This window comes from Trachypithecus francoisi, unplaced genomic scaffold, assembly GCF_009764315.1.
Source record: "Trachypithecus francoisi isolate TF-2019V2 unplaced genomic scaffold, Tfra_2.0 Lachesis_group10, whole genome shotgun sequence".
In the NCBI taxonomy this organism is placed as follows: domain Eukaryota; kingdom Metazoa; phylum Chordata; class Mammalia; order Primates; family Cercopithecidae; genus Trachypithecus; species Trachypithecus francoisi.
The window spans coordinates 97,656,915-97,671,660 of record NW_022681455.1 but is presented as its reverse complement, the minus strand read 5'-3'; the positions used below and the strand labels follow the sequence as shown (position 1 = coordinate 97,671,660).

At 42.8% G+C, this 14,746-nt stretch overlaps 1 protein-coding gene across 5 annotated transcripts in view; it reads right to left on the bottom strand.

Annotated features, from left to right (window-relative positions):
* RSPRY1 (ring finger and SPRY domain containing 1) overlaps positions 1-14,746 on the bottom strand; it is a 51,759-nt gene that overhangs the window by 26,506 nt on the left and 10,507 nt on the right. For all 5 annotated transcript variants that reach the window (XM_033218502.1, XM_033218500.1, XM_033218498.1 and 2 more), the window contains 3 exons: positions 8,935-9,439; positions 5,239-5,291; positions 4,054-4,166 (listed from right to left, as the gene is read on the bottom strand). In XM_033218502.1, coding sequence (XP_033074393.1) covers positions 4,054-4,166; positions 5,239-5,291; positions 8,935-9,284 — 516 coding nt within the window. In that variant the 5' untranslated portion in view covers positions 9,285-9,439. The remainder of the gene's footprint in view (positions 1-4,053; positions 4,167-5,238; positions 5,292-8,934; positions 9,440-14,746) is intronic.

Below are 14,746 nucleotides of genomic sequence, written 5' to 3'. Positions count from 1 at the left end.
TACAAAAATTAGCCGGGCGTGGTGGCACGTGCCTGTAATCCCAACTACTCGGGAGGCTGAGGCAGAGCAGGAGAATCACTTGAACCTGGGAGGTGGAGGTTGCAGTGAGCTGAGATCACGCCACTGTACTCCAGCCTGGATGACAGAGCAAAGCTCCGCCTCAGGGGGGTGGGGGGAGCTATAACCAGGTGTTAAATAAACTCAGAAAGACCATATAAAAATTATGCAATGTACCCCAATGATATCATTGATGGGAAATTTCTGATCAACCTGAAAGTCTCCTTTCATGACTTACTAGATTCCATTTCATTCAGAATGCTTAAGTTGTATCAAATATATGCTACATATTCTTGAATCACTTAACAGATTAAACCCACTCAAACGCCATTATGAAAACATTAAAGGCTGGCCGGGCGCGGTGGCTCAAGCCTGTAGTCCCAGCACTTTGGGAGGCCGAGACGGGTGGATCACGAGGTCAGGAGATCGAGACCATCCTGGCTAACACGGTGAAACCCCGTCTCTACTAAAAAATACAAAAAAAAAACTAGCCGGGCTAGGTGGCGGGCGCCTGTAGTCCCAGCTACTCGGGAGGCTGAGGCAGGAGAATGGCGTGAACCCGGGAGGCGGAGCTTGCAGTGAGCTGAGATCCAGCCACTGCACTCCAGCCCGGGCGACAGAGCAAGACTCCGTCTCAAAAAAAAAAAAAAAAAAAAAAAAGAAAACATTAAAGGCTAGTGATGTTGAAGTAAAAAGTTACTTTAAAAAAAGTTTTACGGCTGGGCACGGTGGCTCACGCCTGTAATCCCAGCACTTTGGGAGGCCAAGGTGGGCGGATCACGAGGTCAGGAGATCGAGACCATCCTGGCTAACACAGTGAAATCCTGTCTCTACTAAAAACTTCAAAAAATTAGCTGGGCGTGGTGGTGGGCGCCTGTAGTCCCAGCTACTCAGGAGGCTGAGGCAGGAGAATGGCATGAACCCAGGAGGCAGAGCTTGCAGTGAGCTGAGATCACGCCATTGCACTCCAGCCTGGGAGACAGAGAGAGACTCCGTCTCAAAAAAAAAAAAAAAAAGTTTTACTAAGCAAAAACAAATCCCAACAGTTTTCTTCTTTTCTTTTTGCTCTCGCTCTGTTGCCCAGGCTGGTGTGCAGTGAAGTGATCATGGCTCACTGTAGCCTTTACCTCCTGGGCTCAAGTGATCCTCCTACCTTAGCCTCCCTCGCAGCTGGGGACTACAGGCACATGTCACAATGCCCAGATAATTTTAATTTTCTGTAGAGATGGGGATCTCATTATGTTGCCCAGGCTGGTCTTAAACTCCTGGTCTTAAGTGATCCTCCTGCTTCAGCCCCCCAAAATTTTGGGATTACAGGCATGAACCACTGCACCCTGACCCAACAGAGTTGAAGGCAAATTGAAACAGGCACCTCTTATAAGCCTAGGCAAAGGTAAATTCATCGGCAAGTAGGCTAAAGCCTTTCCCCTTCTGTCCACAATGTTTTTCTGTGCTGGGCTTAAACAGATGAATGAAAATGCCAGAATCGAGGCTGGACACAGTGGCTCATGCCTGCAATCCCAGCACTTTGGGAGGCCAAGGTGGGAGGATGCTTGAGCCCAGGAGTTTGAGACTAGCCTGGGCAACATAGCAAGACTCCATCTTAAAAATGAAAGATGCGAGAATCCAAAAAAAAAAAAAAAAAAAAAGGACTCTGTAAAACACATGGACTAAGACAATGAAAGTTTGATGCTTTTGTTCTATGTAAGGGATAACCAGGGTTACACTAATCATTAATACATTTGAGTAAGATTCAAAAGTGCTTGCAGTTTTAACTTTTTATTTTTTTAAGACGGAGTCTCATTCTGTCGCCCAGGCTGGAGTGCAGTGGTACAATCTCGGTTCACTGCAACCTCCACCTTTCAAGTTCAAGTGATTCTCCTGCCTCAGCCTCCCAAGTAGCTGGGATTACAGGTGCACGCCATCGTGCTGGCTAATTTTTGCATTTTTAGTAGAGATGAGGTTTCACCATGTTGGCCAGGCTGGTTTCGAACTCCTGACCTCAAGTGATCTGTCTGTCTTGGCCTCCCAAAGTGCTGGGATTACAGGCATGAGCCACCGTGCCCGGCTTTTGTTTTTTTTTTTTTTAAATAGAGACAAGGTCTCACTATGTTGCTCAGGCTGGCATCAAACAACTGAGCTTAACTGATCCTCCTGTCTCGGTCCCCCAAAGCGCAGGGATCACAGGCACGAACCACTATATCCAGCCCAGTTTTTCCTCCTAATAAAAAACATTATTAAAACTTTTGAGGAAATCACTTAGAGAAAGATAAGAAAATCAGCTCAGCAACTCAACATTCTCTTCTAGTTTCTGAATAAAGATTGCCACCTCAGATACAAATACTACTTTTTTTAACCAGGCTAGAGCGCAGTGACGTAATCTTGTCTCATTGCAATCTCGACCTCCTGAGTGCAAATGATCCTCCCACCTCAGCCTCCTGAGCAGCTGGCACTATAGACATGCACCATGACACCCTGTTAACTTGTGGATTTTTTTGTAGAAACAGGGTTTCACCATGTTGCCAGGCTGGACTTGAACTCCTGGACTCAAACCACCTGCCTGCCTTGGCCTCTTAAAGTGCTGAGATTACAAGTGTGAGCCACTGCACCCAACCTAACTGCTGCTTCTGTTTTTTTTTTTTTTTTTGAGACAGAGTTTTGCTTTCAGGCTGGAGTGCAGTGGCACGATCTCAGCTCCCTGCAACCTCTGCCTCCCAGGTTCAAACAATTCTCATGTCTCAGCCTCCTGAGTACTGGGATTACAGGTGCCTGCCACCACTCCTGGCTGATTTCTAGTAGAGACAGGGTATTTTAGTAGAGATGGGGTTTCACCATGCTGGCCAGGCTGGTCTCGAACTCCTGACCTCAGGTGATCCACCCACCTTAGCCTCCCCAAGTGCTAGGATTACAGGCGTGAGCCACCGCGCCTGGCCTTAAATGCTTCTATTTTTAACATTTAAAAAATTTTAACCTAGGCTGGGCACAGTGGCTTACGTGTATAATCCCAACACTTTGAGAAGCCAAGGTGGGAGGATCCATTGAGCCCAGGAATTCAAAATCAGCCTGGGTAATACAGTGAGACCCTTTCTCTACAAAAAATAAAAAAAATGTAGCCGGGTATGGCGGTGCACGCCTGTAGTCCCAGCAACATGGGAGGCTGAGGCAAGCGGATCACTTGAACCTGAGAGGCTGAGGATACAATGAGCCATGACTGTACCACTGCACTCCAGCCTAGGTGGGGCCAGGGGATGAAGGGAGGAAAGCAGGAAAGGGAAGGAAGAGAGGGAGGGAGGGAGGGAAGGGAAAGAAGAAAAAAAATAAATTAAATAAAGTCTTGATAGAGAATGTGGCGGGGCACGGTGGCTCACGTCTACAATCCCAGCACTTTGGGAGGCTGAGGTGGGAGGATCACCTGAGCCCAGGGAGGTTGCAGCTGCAGTAAGCTGTGATCACTCTACTGCACTCCAGCCTGGGTGACAAAGTGAGACCCTGTTTCAAAATAAACAAAAAAAAAAGACAGAGGGCTGGGCGCAGTGGCTCATGCCTGTAGTCCCAGCACTTTGGGAGGAGGCTGAGGCAGGAGGATCACTTGAGGTCAGGAGTTCAAGACCAGCCTGGCCAACACGGTGAAATCCCGTCTCTACTAAAAATCCAAAAATCAGCCGGGTGTGGTGGTGGGCGCCTGTAATCCCAGCTACTTGGGAGGCTGAGGCAGGAGAATCACTTGGACCTGGGTGGCGAAGGTTGCAGTGAGCCGAGATCACATCACTGTACTCCAGCCTGGGCGACAGAGCAAGACTCTTGTCTCAAAGAGAAAAAAAAAAGAGGACATAATTCTTCATAATACAAAATAAATTTACATAATAAAATCAATACTGAATAAAACAGACCCCAAATGTATAAAGATGAAACACATTACATCAAATGTTCTTTGTGGTCATTTATCCTGTGCTTAAGCAAAAATGATAGTTTCCTAAAAGATAAGTATTAACTTACTTTAGTGGGCAATGGACATTCATCTAGTAACAATGTTATAACAGCTGGTCCCAGTGGATCTTCCAGTGGAATAACTCTAATTAAAGACTGGACAACATCCAACCATCCTTCATCTAAGAGCAAATCAAGAAGATTATATGATGGAGTCACTATTTTTAAAATGTGAAAATATGTCACACAAGATCAATTCACATTAAAAGAAAGACTTCTGGTCTATAGATTTTTAGCAGCTAATACTTGGCATGGACATAATCATCAATTGCTAGTCATCGTGGTGAAGTAAAAAACATCTTAAGTTACAGGAGTCTGGTGATTTGTGGGTACCTGTATTTGGAAAAAGGTTAAGCTATGGTCTTGTGTTCTCACATTAAAATAGTTTTAAGCATCTTATTTACTACATAGGAGTTAACTGAGAAAATGAAGTATAATCAGCAGTTGGCTTTGTTTTCAGAATGATACTTAGGAAACTAAGGAAGAAAAAATATCCTTGGCCAGGGGCTGTGGCTCACACCTGTAATCCAGCACTTTGGGAGGCTGAGGCAGGAGGATCCCTTGAACCCAGGAGTACAAGACCAGCCTGGGCAACATGGTGAAATTCTGTCTCTACAAAAAACAGAACAATTGCTGGGTAGTGTGGCATGTGCCTGTGGTGCTAACTACTTGAGAGGCTGAGGTGGGGTGATCACCTGGGCCAGAGTAGGTTGAGGCTGCAGTTGAGCTGTGATTGTGCCACTGCACTCCAGCCTGGGCAACAGAGTAAGACTGTCTCAAAAAAAAAAAAAAAAAAAAAAAATTATATATAAATAATCTCTCCAATCCAGCACAGTATGGTCGAAGATCCATCAATGCCAAAAAAAAAAAAAAAAAAATGGTGAGAGCCCAGGAGGCTCTCTGAATTCTTATTTAGATGGAAATGTAAATTTCTAGGGTTTGGTTTTTATTTTTTTTTGGCATACTGGAAGATTTTAAAATTTTCTCTTTTAAAAATATAGGCCGGGCAATGCCATTATGCACATTGCCTATTATACCTATTCAGGGAAATTTCCATATAGTAAGGGCTTTTTTCATTGTTATGTATGCTGTCTTTTTGGAGTCTTTTATCCCAAAACAAAACAAAAAACAAAAGGTGGCTACTTTTCTTATTATATATTCTTTACAAAGTAATAAAAACAAAACTAAAAATACCTGTTTCTGCCATTTCGTGTAATGTTATCATTGAATAGGGAGGTTCCTGATCACTGAAAAAAAAAAAAATTCAAGGCATTAAACCTGAGGAAATAAATGACAATTTCAAATAAAAATTCAAACTGGAGGTGTGGAGGTAAAAAGGGACAGAAGAAATGAACACAAATGTAAGGAAAGAGATAGAAGAGACAACCTGAGCTATGACCTATAAGGATGAATGTATACCATAAGTGCTAATTTCCAGTCATTGTCCACAATGACCCACAGACAAAATGGGCAGGTGGGTACAGACAAGGACTATTATGTGTCCTGGGGTAAAAGCACAGGACTAAACTGGAGACCACAGCCTACTCTCAGCTTTACACTCAGAGGCCCAGTGCCAACTGAGACAAGCCAGGAAGGTCAACATCCTCTTCATACTCACCTCAGAGAAATGCCAGGAAGAGATGACAATCCTGGTTGAGGACTTATGGAAGCAAGGGTCTATAGACACATCTTCATTTTGAAGTTTTCTTCTGGAAATACCACTACATGCTTATACTTCATAAAATGGCATTACAAGAAAACAAAACCAAACTTAAGAAGCTATTTAACATTCTAGACATTGATCCAAAGTGGCATTCTATACCTTAATTCAGTGGTGTGATCGAGAGATCTTTAAAAAGTCTTCAGGGGAACTTCAATAATGAAATGTTTTCCATTAAACAATTCTAACTGCTTAAGAACTCACCACTTACTTGTTTACATATTGTGGGTCTCTGTTTTACTGTGGGGAAAAAAAAAAAGCCTAAAAAACTATCATCTTAAGTCATTTAATCCTGAGAATAACCTTGTGATATGGGAATTAGTATGGCAATTTCAGGTACTCACTAGGTGCTGCCTGTTTAAACAATATAATTGACTGATGCAAACATTTCTGAAGAATGATTTGGCAATAATAAAATTAAGTATGCATATATCCAACACTTCTAGATAAATTTTTACACAGGTCCAAAAATTGATGCATATTTGTGCTGTTCACTGCAGTGCTATTTGTAGGAACAAAAATTTGGCAGTAACCTAAGTGACCATCACCAGATGAAAATGTAACAAAATATAATACTTTCAGGCATACAAGGGAATACTCTGTAATAGTCAGAAGCAGTTGTAGATTTATATATAGCAAGATAGATTTCAATGTTGAAAGAAGTTAAAAACAAAGAGGTTTGTAAAACTACATTACTGTCTTTTAAAACATTGCAAGGGGCCAAGCATGGGGGCCCACATCTGCAATCCCAGCACTTTGGGAGGCTGAAGCTGGATGATCACTTGAGTCCAGGTATCTGAGACCAGCCTGGGCAACATGGCAAGACCTGGCTTTACAAAAGCTTTTTAAAAAATTAGCCAGATGCAGTACCACATACCTGTAGTCCAAGCTGCTTAGGAGGCTGAGGTGGGACGCTTGTTTGAGTCTGGGAGGCTGAGGCTGCAGTAAGTCATGATCATGCCACTGTACCCCTGCCTGGGTGACAGAGTAAGACCCTGTCTCTTTAAAAACAAAACAAAACAAAAAAACTCTCTCTCTCAAAGTCTATTCTGCACCCATTTTTCCAATGAGCTTAAATTAACATTGCTTGTGGTTTACTTCCTGATTTGGGAAGGAAAACTTCTATTACAATTTGGTAAAAGAGATTTAAAATTTTTTAATTAATTAATTTTTGAGACAGGGTCTTGCTCTATTGCCCAGGCTGGAGTGCAGTGGTGTGATCATAGCTCACTGCAGCTGGAAACTCCTGGACTCTAGCGGTACTCTGGTCTTCGAGTCCTGAGTAGCTGGGACCACAGGCACACGCCACTGTACCTGGATAATTTTTAAATTTTTTTGTAGAGATGGGGGTCTCCCTATGTTGCCCAGGCTGGTCTTGAACTGGCCTCCAGCTATCTTTCTACCTCAGCCTCTCAAAGTGTTGGGATTAGAGGTAGGAGGCATTGTGTCTGGCCAAAAAATTACTCTTCTAGAAGACTAACAAATGCTCCAGTATTTTATGGAAAACTTTAATACAGCTCTAAAAATTCATTTGTATTCACAGATACACTCGTTTTATGCTTAATTTTTGAGGAACTAAACGAAACTACGTTTCTATAAACGTGATTATCAAATGTTTATATACTTAAATTTACTAGCAGGGCCTGAAGCAAAAAGAACACCTAAGTAACTTTTTAAAAAATACTACCATCTACTGAGCAACTGTTAAGTACAAAGCTCCACACTAAATGCCTTATGTACATTATCTCATGATAATCCTTGTGGGAACAGTATTTTTTTTTTTTTTTTTTTTTTTGAGGCGGAGTCTCGCTCTGTCTCCCGGACTGGAGTGCAGTGGCCGGATCTCAGCTCACTGCAAGCTCCGCCTCCCGGGTTTACGCCATTCTCCTGCCTCAGCCTCCCGAGTAGCTGGGACTACAGGCGCCCGCCACCTCGCCCAGCTAGTTTTTTTGTATTTTTAGTAGAGACGGGGTTTCACCGTGTTAGCCAGGATGGTCTCGATCTCCTGACCTCGTGATCCACCCGTCTCGGCCTCCCAAAGTGCTGGGATTACAGGCTTGAGCCACCGCGCCCGGCCCCGTGGGAACAGTATTATGCCCCCATTTACAGATGAGGAATCTGAGGCTTCAAGAAGTAACTTACCCAATGTCATGCAGTTGAGCCAGGCCCATCATGGTTCTAAGCTTTGTGCTCTTAACTACTGAACTATACAACTTTAAGTTAAATGTTTTTTTCCACTTGAATGATGTCCTTTAATTTCACTGTTATTCAATCTGGGATTTTGTATTTAGAGGTAGACAAAGCAGAGGAAAAGACAAAACAGGTACAGGTGTGCCTTGCAGTTTCAACTGACAAGCTTCCTAAACGGATTAAAGACAGTCAAATAAAGGATAAATAAAGGATCAAATAAACGATAATGAAAACTCTCCTTGACCTTGGTCTTTATGTTGCCAAGAGAAGTTGCCTGTAGCCATGTTCTCGGTAAAACAGCTTATCTTGAATCTGAAGTCAGTGGAATACACAGGCATGTACCATTAACAGTGAGCCTACACGAAACCATTTCCTGTTGTAGCTAGCAACATAAACTCACTCCATATTTATTCTATCCTCTAATAAAGATCATAGCTTTAATTAGTGTTTTCTGGGGCCGGGCGCGGTGGCTCAAGCCTATAATCCCAGCACTTTGGGAGGCCGAGACGGGCGGATCATGAGGTCAGGAGATTGAGACCATCCTGGCTAACCCGGTGAAACCCCGTCTCTACTAAAAAATACAAAAAACTAGCCGGGCGAGGTGGCGGGCGCCTGTAGTCCCAGCTACTCGGGAGGCTGAGGCAGGAGAATGGCGTAAACCCGGGAGGCAGAGCTTGCAGTGAGCTGAGATCTGGCCACTGCACTCCAGCCTGGACGACAGAGCGAGACTCCGTCTCAAAAAAAAAAATTAGTGTTTTCTGCTACAGAAACAGACATTTCCAGACAGAGTAGACGACAGCAAGCAAAAACATCAAATCTCATTTACTCTGCCATCAGAGGAGAATTAAAATATTCTCCTTTGCCCTGTGAGCACAAGGCTTAGCAAGTATGTCCTAAAGGAACTGAAGGAGTCCTAAAGTCATGGTTCCTGGCAGAACACTTTTCATTCCACTGGAGGTGACTGTGAGTCAGATACTTACTTATCTACAAGAGTCCGTATTACTGCCAATGTGTCCAACACTAGCCCATCCACATTTTGTTTCTTTCTCCTTGGCTCATGTGGTCCTCGACCCCTCCTCGGTGGCCGAACAGGGTCCCGTGGTTGGCTCCTTGTGTCAGCAGTGGGTACTGCACTGTTCTCGGCCTGTTGCTGCTGGGTGTCGACACTATCATCTGTTCCACTGTCATCTCGGCAGATACAGGAATTACCCATGGTAGTAGTGGCACCTCTAGTTCCTAGGAAGTGGGCTATGTGCTCTTCGAGAGTCAACAGCAGACCCTGGCCAAGGCTTCTGCTCGCTAAGAACACGGCCCAACCAAAGACGATCATTTAGGTAGTTTTCAGTTTTCCAAGTACTGTTTTCATAACCTGGAGTTGAGGAATTTGCATCCTATTTGTTTTTAACAACTGAAGGCCAAAGAAAGTTGCAGAGCTTATTCCCAACATTATCAACTACAGGGAATTCTGGTCATCCAATGGCAGTTCTAAAAGAAAATGAGAAAAAGGAAAATGAAGAGAAGATTCTTGACCACTTAATTACTCAAACTTTCCTAGTCTGATTTTATAGATATTAGGATTCTAATGAAGAATCATCTTTGGTTATTTTTATGGGTTTCCAATACCAAGAGACAGCTTTGGATAACAGAATTAGCAATCAATCAATAATTTCTTTTTATTATTCTATTACAAAGTTGATTGTCAAACCATATTCTTATAGACCAGAGGAGTTATCATTTTTTTAAAACCACATGTATAGTTTTTCCTAGGTATATAGAAATACATTAGAAGGATGTGTGTGTTTTTTTTCAAGGGCTCCTTTTATCATAAAAAAATCAGTTGTCTTTCTGTGTAAGAGGTAGGTGTTAAAAAGAGAAAAATCTTTTTTTTTTTTTTTTATTTTGAGACAGAGTCTGGCTCTGTGGCCCAGGCTGGAGTGAGCGGCGCCATGTTGGCTCACTGCAAGCTCCGCCTCCCGGGTTCATGCCATTCTCCTGCCTCAGCCTCCCAAGGAGCTGGGACCACAGGCGCTGCCACCACGCCCGGCTAATTTTTTGTATTTTTAGTAGAGACGGGGTTTCACCCTGTTAGCCAGGATGGTCTCGATCTCCTGACCTGGTGATCTGCCCGCCTCGGCCTCCCAAGTGCTGGGATTACAGGCGTGAGCCACCGCGCCCGGCCGAGAAAAATCTTTAAAAAAATGAATTGTCTCCTTGCTTTAAACCCACAGGATAATTTAACAAGTTTTACGATACAAATATGATAGCACCATTTGATATCAAGGAGAATAAAAGGATAGAGTTCTCCATTGGAAGCTCACTCAAGAATTGACGGAATTCATAAAGTGTTACAAAGTGTTTCTGTTATGTAAGCAAGGCTTTGTTTTGGGAAAGGCAAATTGGTATCACAAAAGTTGTATTTTCACAAAGATCAGTTTGTTGCACATGTCCGTTACAAAGTTCAGAATAAGATCCACCAATTTGCCTGAAAATACTGACTAAGCACCTTGTGCCAGGTACCATACTGGACTAGGAGAACAAAGATGAATAAGGAATAGTTCCTGCCCTCTAGGAATTCATGGATGGCCATTCTCATCCCACACAATATGTTTATCATAAAAAAAAAACCTAATGAAAGAATTAGTTCTTCATGAAGCTGATAAAATCTGGTTAGATTCTGGAAGGAAGTAAAGATTTAGAAACAGGAGACTTACATGGGCTGGTAGCAAAAAGTAAAAAAACAACAAACAGGCTGACATCTGGAGAATAGGCCACATAAGGAATAGACCATGCTAGTGTGTAGTCTCTATACAGTATTTGGCTAGTTACAATTAATTCCTCATACCCTAAGCACTGGCCAGGAATAATATAAACAAAATTTATAATTCAGTGGAATTAGGAGAGAAATATTACTTCCATTATTTTATGTATTTATTTACTCATTTTTGAGGAGTCTCGCTCTATCACCCAGGCTGGAGTGCAGTTGCTTGATCTCAGCTCACTGCAACCTCCACCTCCCGGGTTCAAGCAATTTTCCTACCTCAGCCTCTCGAGTAACTGGGACTACAAGTGCTGCCACCACACCCGGCAAGTTTTTATATTTTTAGTAGAGATGGGGTTTCACCATGTTGGCCACGAACTCCTGACCTCAGGTTATCTGCCCACCTCGACCTCCCAAAGTGCTGGGATTACAGGTGTAAGGCACTGTGCCCAGCCTACTTCCATTATTTTAGACAGATTCATGGCAAATTCTTTTTATTATTTTCCCAGTTTGATTACTGCTACAGAGGAAACACAGAAGAAAAAGAGATAAATGGAGACAGAAAGTCTTCACATATATATATGTATATATAATCATATGTAATAAAATATACGTAAAGAGGGAGGAGGCAAAGGGAAGGGAGAGAGAAGAATGGAATGGGATGGAACAAGAGAGGAGAAAGAAAAGGAGAGAGAAAAGAAATGAGAGGCAACAGATGTTTTCGCTATTAAGACAGCAATGGCTGGGCCAAGTGATACCACAGATGTTCTTGGTTTCCCCAAACCACTCGGGCTGTCTTCAAAATTTGGAGGTTGTACTGAAAAGGATGTGACTGAAGTATATAGGTAGGAGCATGATGCAAGGACCAGTTGGAAATAGATTTTTTTTTTTTTTTTTTTGGCCGGGCGCGGTGGCTCACGCCTGTAATCCCAGCATTTTGGGAGGCCGAGGCGGGCGGATCACAAGGTCAGGAGATCGAGACCATGGTGAAACCCCGTCTCTACTAAAAATACAAAAAATTAGCCGGGCGCGGTGGCGGGCGCCTGTAGTCCCAGCTACTCGGGAGGCTGAGGCAGGAGAATGGCATGAACCCGGGAGGCGGAGCTTGCAGTGAGCCGAGATTGCGCCACTGCACTCCAGCCTGGGTGACAGAACGAGACTCCGCCTCAAAAAAAAAAGGAAATAGCTTTTTAAAAGAACACATTCTAAACCAGCAGAGTCGAAGTAATAACATTGCCATTACTGTGTGGATCAGAGTATGATTCGCTTTAGAGGGTAGATAACTAAGAGATTTCAACGCTTAAAAGAATAGAGGAAACAGAAATCAGAAATAGGAATAACTCTTTAAAGGGTCCCTGGAATGAATTTCTACAGATCTTATAAATTATGCTGGTTTCTGAGAAAGATGAAAAAGCAACATTTAAGAAGCTATGCTCTGGGTCCTCTCACAGAAATTTCACTGATAAGGTGCTGTTAAGAGTATTTCAGGTGAAAAGAGGTAAACAATGCAAGGTTTTTGGACAGGTGTGGCTCTGGGCAGTAGCTCAGATGATTGTGCCACTAGAGTATTTATTTGAAATCATAAAGTGTCTTATTTAAAAAAATCTTTATCTAGAAACTTAAAAATATACACATTCATTTCTAAAACCTAAATGCTACACAGGCCTATAGAATGTGAAAGTTCCTCTTCTGCTCTACCTAGCCCATGCCTTTCCCAGAAATAACCTCTTAAAGGCTTCATATGTTTGCTCCCACATCTGTTACTGTATACTTATAAACTAGGTTTTTCTTTTCTTTTTTCTTTTTTTTTTTGAGATGGAGTCTCACTCTGTCGCCCAGGATGGAGTGCAATGGTGCAATCTCGGCTTACTCAACCTCTCCCTCCCAGGTTCAAGTGATTTTCCTGCCTCAGCCTCCTGAGTAGCTGGGATTACAGGTGCACACCACCCTGGCTAATTTTGTATTTCTAGTAGAGACAGGGTTTCACCATGTTGGTCAGGATGGTCTCAAACTCCTGACCTGGTGACCCGCCCGCCTCAGCCTACCAAAGTGCTGGGATTACAGGCATGAACCACCGCGCCTGGCTGCTTTTTCTTTAAATCTAACTAGAATGAAGCCATAAATACTGTTCTATGATTTGTTCTTTTTAATACCACAACCTTCTATATCAGTATATATATAACTATCTCATGCATTTAAAGGTTGTATAGAAATTCATACTCTGGATTATCATAATTTCTTGACCACTACGCTATAAAAAACTTGTGGCTAACCCAACTAACATTTTGGGGATGGTAGAAGGGAGTAGTCCAGGATTAGAGACATGGGACCTCTTCTGCGGAATGCGTCATCCCCTGGGGAAGTGCTAACTCCAAACTCCTTCCTCACAGTGGTAAGGGTCCTAGGACTGTGCTCTGTGGTGTCAACATTGCCACAGCAGAGGGGAACTCCACTGGCTTCTCAACTATCCCACAGTCTTTCCACACAATCTGTATGAAGGTAGGATGGGAAACAAGATACAAACAGTAGATTAAACCCAAATTGGGGAAAACATACCTGAGGAAGGGAGGCTAATCACATACTAAAAATAATTGGCAATGATTTGAGAATGTCAAGTTCCAGAAAACAAAGCCCTGAAGGGGAGAGAACAGGGATCTTGCTGAAGCTCAGTAATTTCAGGGGGGGAAAAAGCAAAAAGGATAGGGGATCCTAAAAAGTTACAACTTAATGCCAACACATAAAGGTATTTAGAATAATTAACAAGAAACCATCTTGTGGGTGCCTGTGAGGAAAGAAGTTAAAAAGAGGTTTGTTGGATCTTAAATTCTTAATTTTATCATTTTTTTCCTAAGGTTTTTATACACTGAATACAGAATAATCTATGCAGATTTCCATTTAGTACAATTTTTTCTTTTTGAGACAGAGTCTCGCTCTGTCGCCCAGGCTGGAGTGCAGTGGCGCGATCTCGGCTCACTGCAAGCTCCGCCTCCCGGGTTCATGCCATTCTCCTGCCTCAGCCTCCCGAGTAGCTGGGACTACAGGCACCTGCCACCAGGCCCGGCTAATTTTTTGTATTTTTAGGAGAGACGGGGTTTCACCGTGTTAGCCAGGATAGTCTCCATCTCCTGACCTCATGATCCGCCTGCCTCGGCCTCCCAAAGTGCTGGGATTACAGGCATGAACCACCATGCCCAGCCCATTTAGTACAATTTTAAGGTGATTGGAAGATATCCAATACATGCAGATATTTTTAAAAATCTGACTAAATCTGATAGGCTGGGCATGGTGGCTCACGCCTGTAATCCCAGCACTTTGGGAGGCTGAGTTGGGAGGGCTGCTTGAGTCCAGGAGATTGAGAGCAGGTTGGGTAATGTAGCAAGACCCCATTTCTACAGAAAAAATAAAAAAATTAGCTGGGTGTGGTAGTGCACACCTGTGGTCTCAGATACTCAGGAGGTTGAGGTGGGAAGATCACTTGAGCCTGGGAGGTCGAGGCTGCAGTGAGCCCTTATGGTGTCACTGCATTCCAGCCTATGTGACAGAGCCAGACTCTTGTCTTTGGAAAAAAAAACAAAAAACAAAAACTGGCTAAATATGAAGGTAAGACAAAAATTTTTTTTTTTCCAAACTGAACTGAAGTGCGTTTTGAGTCAGTTTCTTCCAAAAGAGCAATTTACCTTAAATGACTCAGAAAATGTCAACTATAAAATTTGTCAGAGAAGAAAAGGAGGCTTTAAAAAAAACTTTAAATACTTTAAAACCAAAGACTTTTTTTTTTTTTTTTTTAAATAAAAAGGACCAGCTGTGAAAACCAAGTGTAAAGAAGAGGTTAACTAGGTGGATGAAGCTGTAAGGCATTTCATAAAGGCAAGCCTATGAAACATACAAGGACAAAACAAGAGCTACTACCTCTAAATACTTTTTGAGATGACTACACAGAGTACTCTTGAGGGCTACAGCCACAGACAGGGCACATAAATGAACAAGTATATGATCTTTCAGATTTATTTGGCACTAAAACCCTGTAGGTTTTC